This window comes from Cladophialophora bantiana, assembly GCF_000835475.1.
Source record: "Cladophialophora bantiana CBS 173.52 unplaced genomic scaffold supercont1.2, whole genome shotgun sequence".
NCBI lineage: Eukaryota > Fungi > Ascomycota > Eurotiomycetes > Chaetothyriales > Herpotrichiellaceae > Cladophialophora > Cladophialophora bantiana.
In genome coordinates, this window is record NW_015971576.1 from 157,596 (window position 1) to 168,487 (window position 10,892).

At 51.6% G+C, this 10,892-nt stretch overlaps 4 protein-coding genes across 4 annotated transcripts; 2 read left to right on the forward strand and 2 right to left on the reverse strand.

Annotated features, from left to right (window-relative positions):
- Positions 1 to 684: 684 nt before the first annotated feature.
- On the forward strand, positions 685 to 3,680 carry Z519_01061 (uncharacterized protein; the record flags this gene model as incomplete). Its single annotated transcript, XM_016758818.1, has 4 exons — positions 685 to 815; positions 886 to 1,875; positions 1,985 to 2,418; positions 2,527 to 3,680. 4 exons carry the CDS (start codon positions 685 to 687, stop codon positions 3,678 to 3,680), a joined length of 2,709 nt encoding a protein of 902 aa, XP_016624146.1.
- Positions 3,681 to 4,176: 496 nt separating this feature from the next.
- Positions 4,177 to 5,221, reverse strand: Z519_01062 (uncharacterized protein; the record flags this gene model as incomplete). The annotated part of the gene is made up of 3 exons (XM_016758819.1): positions 4,177 to 4,252; positions 4,431 to 4,597; positions 4,709 to 5,221. The coding sequence occupies 3 exons, from the start codon at positions 5,219 to 5,221 to the stop codon at positions 4,177 to 4,179; spliced, it is 756 nt and encodes a 251-aa protein (XP_016624147.1).
- A 1,901-nt stretch (positions 5,222 to 7,122) lies between these two features.
- On the forward strand, positions 7,123 to 9,675 carry Z519_01063 (uncharacterized protein; the record flags this gene model as incomplete). The annotated part of the gene is made up of 22 exons (XM_016758820.1): positions 7,123 to 7,206; positions 7,257 to 7,366; positions 7,417 to 7,448; positions 7,498 to 7,535; positions 7,583 to 7,590; positions 7,638 to 7,714; positions 7,766 to 7,822; positions 7,876 to 7,898; positions 7,952 to 8,166; positions 8,214 to 8,355; positions 8,402 to 8,478; positions 8,529 to 8,564; positions 8,613 to 8,656; positions 8,702 to 8,723; positions 8,771 to 8,929; positions 8,977 to 9,030; positions 9,081 to 9,137; positions 9,191 to 9,204; positions 9,255 to 9,335; positions 9,384 to 9,427; positions 9,477 to 9,512; positions 9,580 to 9,675. 22 exons carry the CDS (start codon positions 7,123 to 7,125, stop codon positions 9,673 to 9,675), a joined length of 1,506 nt encoding a protein of 501 aa, XP_016624148.1.
- A 734-nt stretch (positions 9,676 to 10,409) lies between these two features.
- Z519_01064 (uncharacterized protein) lies at positions 10,410 to 10,736 on the reverse strand (the record flags this gene model as incomplete). The annotated part of the gene is made up of 1 exon (XM_016758821.1): positions 10,410 to 10,736. One exon carries the CDS (start codon positions 10,734 to 10,736, stop codon positions 10,410 to 10,412), a length of 327 nt encoding a protein of 108 aa, XP_016624149.1.
- Positions 10,737 to 10,892: the final 156 nt, after the last annotated feature.

A 10,892-nucleotide genomic window follows, 5' to 3' on the forward strand; every position in this document is an offset into this window, starting at 1 on the left:
TTCCAACTCTTCGTCCGAACGGACGACATGCCACCCATGAGCTTGACCTTGATTTCTAATTACTGACCTAGCTTCTGACCTATACGATATAAACTTATATCTGCTTCCTGCCCACCTAAAGGCCTCGGAGCTTCTTCTGACCGTCAGAAAAGCGGGCCACTAGGCCAGCGCCCAACCCAATTGGTCTAGTTCAATGGACGGCCGGGCCTGAATTCGGGGGCTGAATTCGTGGCCTGATTCCGAGTATCAAAAAGGACGCTTTCGTCGTTTCCAAAATTGTTGCCAGTATCACAGCTGCTATCTGGCACCTCCAGATCCAATAGCTTTAGCTTCACAATATTTTCTGACTATGAGGACAAGATACTGATGCGTCTTGTATTAAGTATTGACTGCAAGGTAGGATGTGTACGAAATGCTGCAGTGGGATCGGCAAAGAGAAGGATCCCCGCATGCACAACATAGGCTTTGCTTGTTGTCGGCAACATGTTCGATTTTCATTGCACGAGTATCAGGGGGCGAGCCAAAGGACTCGTGCCCTTTTGAGGCCTTCTGATGCAACGTGAGATTTCCGTGGGCAGACAGGTTGATGACAAGGCCCCAGTTACTCTCGGGCGGCAACTTTGTTCTCTCTGCGCCGAGCTGCACCTCTCCGGTCTATACTAAAACTATCTCCTGTGAGCTATAATGGCTGTCGTCACTACTGAGCTGAGTTCGGGTTGGCAATGCAGGCAATCCGATGATGGCTCTGTGGACGCATGGCTTCCTGTGTCGAAGGTTCCAACCACAACCCATCTTGTTCTACAAGAAAATGCGAGGTATGCTTGAACAAAGAACAGGCGTCTGGTTACTGCAAGCGATCCAAACTCATACTTTTCCCTCTGCTAGGATTCCGGACCCCTTCATCGACATGAATGAACTGGCCGTGCGGTGGGTCGCAGAGAAGCGGTGGACCTACAAAACGACTTTCCCCTCTCCGACAAATAGACAGCCTGACGCAAGGACGGACTTGGTGTTTGAAGGCCTTGACACATTCGCCACGGTAACTTTCAACGGCCACAAGATCCTCGAAGCAGACAATATGTTTCTCGAGTACCGCGTTGACGTCACGGACTTTCTCCTAAATCCCTCTTCCGACAGTGTCCTAGCCGGGCCAAATGTTCTGGAAATCGTCTTTGACTCGGCCCTCCTCCGTGGCCGTAACCTCGTCAAACGGCACTCACATGAACACAACTTCATCGCCCATCAGACCGAGTCGAGTAGAATACCCGTGCGGAAAGCACAGTGCCACTGGGGATGGGACTGGGGTCCTATCCTGATCACTTCGGGGCCATGGAAGCCCGTTTTGCTGCAGACATATGTTGTTGGAATTGATGATGTCTGGTTTCAAGAAGAGGTGAGTGAGGATCTGAAGGCCGTGGAAGGGAAGTTATTCTCCCGTGTAGAATGCGGAAAGCGAAAGATGCAGGAGGGGAGGGTCGTCGAGTTATCATTATCTCTTGACGGTAAGGACCTGCTCGAGTTACGGGCCCCCATCGACAACGACGGCGTCGCTACCGCCGATTTTCGGCTCGAGCACCCTGCCCTCTGGTATCCTCGTGGTTATGGCAAACAGTGCCTTTACGAGCTCAAAGCAACACTACCTACGAAGAGCTCCCATCCTATTTCCAAGTCCAAGATGATTGGGTTCCGACGGTGCGAACTCATACAGGAACCGGATGAGTTTGGAAAATCATTCTATTTCCGCATCAATAATGTCGATGTCTTCGCGGGCGGCTCTTGCTGGATTCCTGCGGATAGCTTCATCCCAAGAACCGGGGAGGATGGATATAGGAAGTGGATGGAACTGATGATTGAAGGTAACCAGATCATGACAAGGTACGATGCCGAATTGGTCTTGAACTCCAGAATATTCAATTATCACTTTTCGCCTCCTCTTCAATTTGTTGTTTACTCAAATTATTCAGACTTGCTGACCGCGTCCCAGAATCTGGGGTGGGGGCATCTACGAAGACGACTCGTTCTACAATGCCTGTGACTCCCTGGGCATCCTTGTCTGGCAGGACTTCTGCTTCGCCTGCGCTAGTTACCCAACCTACCCGTCTTTTCTCTCCCAAGTTGAACAAGAAGCGCGATTCAACGTCCGACGTCTTCGCTCCCACCCCTCGCTGGCCATCTGGGCGGGGAACAACGAAGACTATCAGATCCAGGAGAAACATAACCTGGAATACGACTATGAAGGCGACAAGGATCCGCAGTCGTGGCTCAAGACCAGCTTCCCCGCGAGGTATATCTACGAGTACCTTTTGCCGAAGGTTGTGCAGGAGGAGAGCCCAGGCGCAGTATATCATCCAAGCAGCCCTTGGGGCGATGGGAAAAAGACATGGGATCCCACTGTGGGAGATATCCATCAGTGGAATGGTGAGTGTTAACCCAAAGCAAGGCGTCCTCTCTTCTGCTCTTTCCTTGTGGTCCTTTTCTTCTACATCCAGAAATTGCGTTGACACATATATTGTCCCAATTTTCTAGTCTGGCACGGCTCTATGCGCCGGTACCAAGAGCTTTCCACTATAGGCGGGCGCTTCGTGAGCGAATTTGGGATGGAAGCGTACCCACACGTCTCGACCATTGTCTCTGCCATCGCCACGGATCCGAAGCAACAGTACCCCGGCAGCATGACCATGGACTACCACAACCGGGCGGTTGACCACGAACGACGCCTCCTCACGTACGTCGCCGAGAACTTCCAGATCAAATACGACCTGCCGAGCTTCACGCACCTGACCCAGGTCATGCAGTCCGATGCCGTGGGCTTCGCGTACCGCTCGTGGCGCCGCAGATGGGGCACACCCTCAAAGGGGCAGGAGAAGAGGAAATGCGGCGGCGTTCTCGTCTGGCAGTTCAACGACACCTGGCCGACCATGTCGTGGGCAGTGGTGGACTACTACCGCGTAAAAAAGCCTTCGTTCTACGCGATCAAGCGCTCCCTAAAGCCGCTGGCCGTGGGCGTGAGCAGGCCGTTTCACGAGTGGACCTCCGGCCACGTGGACCCGACTGGGGCGATCAGGGAGAACAAATTTGATCTCTGGGTCTGCAGTTCGCGGATAGGCGAGGATGTCAAGGCGGAGGTAGTTGTGCGGGCCATTTCAATCAAAACTGGGCGCGATGTGGTCGATCCGATCAGGAAGGACGCCGTCACGATCCAGGCGAACGGCACGACCGAGATACTCCAAGGAGGCGAGATATCCTTGGCCTCCGCCTCCGCCACTCGTGATCCTGATCCGACGACTGGCATGTCATTGTTCGATCTCCGCGCCTGGGATCCCTACGTCATCCACGCCTCGCTGCTAGTCGACGGCCGCGTCGTCAGCACCGACACTGGTTGGCCCCAGCCGATCAAGTACCTCGACTTTGCCGCCCCGAGGGACGTGAAGGTCCAACTCTCCACCGCCGAGGGGAAGGACAGAGGAGTGACAACAGCCACAGTCACAGTCTCGGCGGAGAAGCCCGTGCACGGCTTCGTGTTCCGCGAGGGCAGAGACGGGGCCACCTTCAGCGACAATGGATTCGACGTCGTGCCTGGGGAAGATGTTGTCGTCGAGGTCGTCGGCGGTGGGACAAGTCCCGAGAAGACGCTCCGGTGGACTTATATCGGAGCGGAGAGTGCATCTATTGGTCTTTGATTCTTGAATGAGAAGGGTACGCGGGGCGAGAGGGCAGGTAGGGAAGAAAGACGGAAAGATGGAAAAGAAGAACCTCGGCGGATGGACAAACTTAGTTTCTTGAACCTCCTGCACCCGATCCCGCCGATCGAGAATATGTAATGATGAAGGACTTACGGGGTACACAAGGTGGGAAGGGGCCGGGCCACTCATTGACTGCAACATGAAATATGTCAAGTAACTTGTCGCTGAAAGTGGGAAGACTGAAAGTGGGCCCGACTTCTGGGAAAGCTCATATGTTGGCTTTTTGAGTCTTTATGTTGAGGCTGTCTTGTTTCGTGCAGGCAGCTATTACCCAGCACAGAACCTACCTTAGCAGAGGTACGTAGTCTGCAGGAGCTAACCTGACATGACCTGACCAATCTCTGTATGTAGGCCATGCAGCCTAGCCTCTCTATGTAGCCTCATACTGCGCATACAACTTTTCCTTGGGGGATTGGGATGCCTAGGGATGTTATCATTTTTCGTAGTCGTCGTCGTCGTCGTCGCCGTCTCTCAAATTGACCCGGGCATCTTCTCTCCGAAGGTCTAAACTCCAACACAACACACACACGTGTAGATCAGCGATCTGAAGAACAATCAACAACCCCCATTGCCCATTTTCAACTCGCCTTTTTGGGGGTGTTTTTTTTTGGAGGGGGAGACGCGGTTTCATGCTGGCGGGTGAGAGGGCTAACACAACCTTTAATGGCAGAGGAGATATGTACATACCTTTGTCTTGTACTGGATGGTTCCTTCAAACGGCTTCTCCCAGCTTTGCCGCTTTGAGGCGAACGACTCCCATTCCGGGACTGGGAGTTTGGGGTACTGTCATATCCACCACCACCAATAACAGTCAGATCAGGCATCAAGCATTCATCACTCAGCAGTTTCGTCGACTATGGAAGAAGATAGAGGTGATGGTGGGTTCGCTGGGCGCTCAGGCCGCACCACACTCACCCAGCGCAAGAGGGGAGTTACAAAGAGATATATGTACGTATGCTACCTACCAGTCCCAATTTCAAAACAATCTTGCCCTTGTACAGAGGCGTGATGCTCATGATGGGCACGCCGCACGTTTGGCAGAAATACCTAGCAAGCGTTGCATTAGTCGACCTTCCGTTGGCACAGGCTGGTCGCAAGGAAACGGGGTCCCTACCGCTGCACCGGGGTTCCGCTGAGTGTCTCCGGATCCTGGGATTGTGTGTAATCTTGTCAGACCGGGGTAATTTGGGGGAGCGGGAGCTGATGACGGGAATGGAACGAACAGAGTACATCTTGATATTGTCTTTACCCTTAGGAAACTCGACTTTCTCTTCCTCGATTGTCAAGTTGACGCCGAATCTGTGTAGCCCCAAACCCCAGAGCTCAGTCAGCGGCTGGTACACTCGGTGCATCGTAACCAAATGCACGCCATAGAGATTATCGGCGCTGTTCTTGTGCGGATGGGGTTCTTCCAAAGAGAATTGGGGTATCAGACGTACATGCCGCCGGCGACTTTGCGGCAGTTGGCACAGTGGCATATGTGACCACGGCGCTGTTCGCCGAAGAGGTTGTCATCGCTGACCTTGACAGCCACAGCTGGCCCAGCCGCGAGTTAGTCATCAATTCAGTTACAATATTCTCACCAGGCAGACGTCGATATGGGGAAAGAGCATGACAAGCCCCATCACTACCTTTGCAGAGGCATTCTCCTTCCATCTTGTCGACAAGTTGTACCAGATTCGCCGCTGCTGTTACAAAATGCTCAGATAAAGAAGTTAACCAGGATTCAGACTTGAACGTTCTTTCGGTTTGTATTCCACAGTTGGTTTTTGAGTCTGCCTCGAAGCCGTCCCAATTTCTTGCGATGCGGGGAGAGTGGCTTGGGCTCTAACGAGAAGATGCGCTAGATTCGGCAAGCGAACGGCGGAGGGGGCATCGAGGCGGGGTTTCCAAAAGGCAATGTCCACGTCATCGATATGTAGCATGAAAGAAGTTGTGAATTGTCCAAAGCCCAGGAGCCCGCGGGGTGCTTCTGAAGATCAGAAAATCAAAGCCACCAAAGGCTCAGATGATACGCTTGTCACCCTACCTAAGCGGCAGGCACTTGAGGTCCTTCGCTAGCCCACCAGCCTGAGTGCACTCACTTTCGCTTCCCCCCCCCCCCCCCCCCTCGCTCACGGTCCGGACCAAGAAACGGGAGCCTCCTTCTGGGCAACAATGGGCCATGGGATACTTCTACGGTTCCATTGAGAATGCGAGACAGACCAGGTTGGCAGGTGAACGACGTGCCAGACTAGGCTAAGTGCACGCAGACGCTGAGATATGCCCAAGGAACTATTGCCCAGGCCGGCGGAGAGGCTGGTGACTGCACCACCACCCGCGAACCCCAGTTCGAGATCTGGTTGGCATGGGTATCTTCGAGGAAGCAACCAGTGTTCAATGGGTATTGATTCACCAGACTGCACATACTGTCGCTCGACTTCTAAACTGTCTTGAGGGAGCCCTGGGCAGCAAATCTTGGGAAGCTATCAACACTTACACTACAAGCAAGGCTGCATATTTGCTTGTAACCTGGAACGACGAATTAAATTCCCTCGTTGCTGCTGCTACGACAGTCTAGAAGGAGATTCACGGACAAGGTCCTCGGAGTGATGGGGCGGTACCTCCATGGTGTGCTGGTACAGCCTCCAAACAGATGGCAACTCCGAATAACTTTCGACTGGGTGATCGTAGATGGCCTCGGTCTTAGGTCAACTTCGGAGCCGTGATCCTGCTTCTCATGCGTTCTAGACGGTGATTACCAAAGTCGTTTGTCATGAAAATCGTAGAGAGCAGTCCTCGGGAAAGGACTTTCCAGAATGCGGGCACTTCCGAGAGTCCTACCGAATATCGAGGTCCATGTTTCCGAGAGGCCATATGGCCCTGTCTCGGAGATAGCCATATGACGTCGTACTTGTTGTCGCCCTGGGCCCAATGAGGGGAAACCATATTCAATTTTCAAAGGACGAGAGGAGGTCCAGGAGGTCTTATCCCGAAGTAGTCATGCAAAGCACTGCTAAAAGTGTTCAGACCGTTCTGGCCTGAAGAACAAGACTTTAATGTTGCTGGGGTGAGCAAAGTCATTGCCGATGATATTTTGCAGCTCTGCGGGGAAAGTTTGCACACAAGAAAACGAATCACTCCACTGGTGTGCAGGTGGTCTTGTAGCATCATCGGCGATTCGTTGTTTCTTGCGGGGTGCTGGTCTCAACTTTGCAGAAGAATCCGCAAGGTTTGAGGGGTACATGTCTGGTGATGGAGGGAGTTAAAAGGGAGTTAAAAGGGAGCAGATTGCATGTGCAAACCGGCACCTTGCCGATCGTCCCAACTTGTACCTGGACAAAGGAACTTTGGCAGCCCCATAATCCATCAAGACAACACTTTCGTCGTTAGTCTCATAATGTCGGTCGTCAGTCATGTTGTGAGCAGCCTTACGGGCTCCCACCACGAGTATGACCTCGTCGTAGTGGGGAGTGGATTTGCAGTAGGTGACTGTAGAATATGTCCTGAATAAACGGTGCTGACCATTTGCAGGGTTCCATGACCACATTGAACTTCCTCGAGGAATGTAAAAAGATTGGTAAAAGGGGGAAAGTTGCATTGATCGAGGCTGGTAAAGAAGGAGAGCGATGTGGTGCAAGCAGGTCTGCTTTGAAAACCCGCCAAGTGGCGCCATTAATTGAAAGATATATAGGTGGACAATGGCATACCTTCGACTGGACAAAGGTATGTGCTGAGTCCCACCAGAAAGTTCCGTCAATGCTAAACGCTTCAGATAACAAGTTTGACACGGATTGGAAGCATGAAATGAAGGTGAGTAAAGAGTTCTGCTGATGACGATTCTGGCTGAATAGATGTAGCGCGTCAGGTAAGTCGACAACTTCAGCTGTTAAGCTCCGATATTGACAAGGCCAGCGAGGGGTTGGCTGATCAGGAATACTGCGCAAAAATGGAGCAAGAAGTTCCAATAACTGCTCAATATCTACTCGACCGTTAGTTGACCGACTGTGAGATTGCCCGAGCAAGGTACTGACCGATCGTAGACGGAGTCAAACTCAACCATCACGACGAGAAGAATGTCCTACTCGAATTCAATACCAGTAAGATATTTTCCATGGATCAAATTCCGGCCTATGTATTGACAATCTCCCAGACCAGCACTTCGTGTTTCCAGAGGTAAGCCGGGTCGTCGGCGGAATTGCATAGATTTGCTCTAACTGGAAGGACAGGGTGGTGGGCATGCAATTATCAATGCCCTGTTCGACCATATCCGTAAATTCGACAATGTGACGATAATGTGGCAGACGCAAGCAGAGCAGCTGCTGACCCACGATGATGGGAGTGTCTGTGGCGTCAGAGTTCGGAAGGCGGACGGACACATGACGAAGGTCCACGGCAAGAAAGTCATGTTGGCATGCGGTGGGTTCGAAGGTAATCGTGAAATGTAAGGACAGAGACCTTCTAGACAGTGCCGTGGCTGACAAGAGCTAGGTTGGGCAAGTATGTTGGACCGAGGACAGAGCACCTTGAGCTCATTGCACCTGGCCTCAAGTACAATACCGGGTTCGGCCTGAAGATGGGATTGGAAGTTGGTGCTGCTGTTGCGGGTTCAATGAGTGGCATGCATGCAAGCGTTTTCTTTCCTGACGCTGAAGGTCCATACTGACGCTGGGTGAAAGTGTGAACTCGTCGACACCAGAGCCAAGAAGCCTGATGCTGTGATCTGGGGCCACAATTACGGTATTGTTGTGAATGAGTACGGTCGCTCCTCTCAAGTCATGCTCGACGGCTGCTGACGGAATCTAGGCATTGCAAGCGTTTTTATGATGAGGGCAAACGACAGTGAGCATCATCGCATTTCCAAGTGGGTATAGTCACTGACACGCACAGCCTCTTTGCGACGTTCGAAATGATTGCCCTTGAGACTTGGCGAGGTAAGTCATTTCAAGCGGAATCCGCGCAGTGGCTGACACGAGCAGACCAGAATCAGAAATCATACTTGTATGTTCGACTTGCGGCGCGGTGACACCTTACTGATTGAGTTTCAGTGTCACCGACAGTGCCATCATGGACCGTTTCCGACCAGGCTGGGTGTATGATACCACTGACCAGGAGCCAGAGAAGAGCGACACCATTGAGGGCTTGGCTGAAAAGCTGGGACTTGATCCGAAAGAATTGAAGAAGACTGTGGATGAGTATAACGCGGCGTGAGTCTTCCAGATAGAAATCAGTGGACGTCGCTTAACCAGCATAGCATCAACGATAAGGAGTTCAACCTGTTGGCGCTTGACGGCAAGAGGACACACGGGTAGGGACATGACGAATGCCTTAAAGATATGATGGCTGATGCTTTCGAAGATTGTCGCCCGACAAGACCAACTGGGCTAACCCAATCAATAAGCCCCCTTATTACGGGTAAGTGTTTCAGAGCAAATGGACAGTTTTGATCAAAAGCTGATGGTCGTTAGGTATCCAATGAAAGGTGACCTCAATCGTGATTGGAGATATTGACCCTACGCTGACATGTTCCAGCACAACTTACCTTCACTTATGGTGGACTCAAGTGCGATCTTGATTCGAGGGTGCTTGCCACAACAGGAGTTCCTATTCCAGGTAAGAGACGAAGCTGAGTATGGGGTCTGTCTGGCTGACCATGTACAGGACTGTACTGTGCTGGAGAGTTGAGCGGTTTGTTCTATAACGAGGTAAGCTAATCCTTTCAAACCTGTAGACATGGCGCTAACCTAGCTGCAGTGTAAGTCCATTCCTGTTCCTTCGCCCCAGACCTCAGTCTGTAGAACCACACGTATAGATACCCTCCGCATGTTCTGTGAGAAGCCGATTCGCAGATTCACAGAAGCTGAATACCATGCTAGATCCGCCCGCAACAAGCGTGCTCCGCTCTCTCACTTTTGGTCGCCTTGCTGGGCGCGACGCTGCTCACGCTCTCTGAAAGGAAAGGATGAGAGAGGCATCGATGTCCTTGATAGGGTAATTAACTTGAAAATTTGTGGAAAGCAGAAAAGTGATCGCAGGATGATAGGGAGAGCAGACAGTTCAAAAAAATATGAATGATACCGGCGAAATTTCGGGAGCGGACCGAGTACGAAAAAAGCCTCGCTACACCTGCCTTTGAGGATCATAGAGGACCTCAGCCTTGCGCAGCCTTGTCAACGATGTGACCTTGAGTGTCGGGCGGGGCATCTTTTCTACTTAGGAGGGAGTCAGCCATAGTCTTATTATCCACTTTCTCACATTGATGATGGGTACATATAATGAAGCCGACAGACTTGTGACTCTGCTGGAGCAGTGTCATGGAGGAGCTCAACTCCCTATTTCGTAGGCTGTGACCATGTACTGGGTCGTAGTGACCGGGATAGTGTGGGCGGGAATAAGTAGTCGTCAAGCGAACCGAGCGAGGAAGAAACAAAAACATCTCTCCTGGGATTTTCTCACAAGCCTTGTGTGTTTGCTACTCGGAACTCGGGGTTCAATCTGCAACGATACGTAATCATATTTCCTTTTTTAAGTGGAAAAGCTACAAACCGTTTCTTCCTTTGTTTAGAGATATTGCGTGTGACTAGCCCAGGTGATGCTCCCCGTTGTCGCTTAACTTATCACCTCTCGGCAAGTTCAAATAATACTGGGTTCATACCCCCTCCTTCAACATCACACTATTCATCATCTTCAAACCGCCTTACATACAGCATCGAGCTCACTTGGCCGGTAGATCATCGTTCCATCAGCTTCAGCAATAAGCTGTCCGCGGTTAACAGAGTTCGACGGATCCTCAAGCCGACGGCTTCTTCGCCTCGCCAAAAGCACCACTCCCACAAGCAGGCCAAGAAGAGCTAGTCCGACACCAACCCCGATACCTGCTTTCTCTCCAGCACTGAGATTCAACCACACTGAATGTGGCGGCGTGGATGTCCAAGTCTGAGCTGGGAGATTCTTGTTGGAGATCATAGTAAAATTCCCATTCCGTATCACAGGTGTCATTGGGTCAGAAGACATGCTGTCTGCAGGTAATTCTTCGGGAAGCTCTTCAGACCTGTATGGGCCAAGTGAAAACCAACAGCGGACAGGATATGCTATGACGTGGGTTCGAAGTGTCAAGCCGAGTTCGTGGAAAAGATAATAGCCCTCTGGAGGACCTGAGCAAAGCTTAGC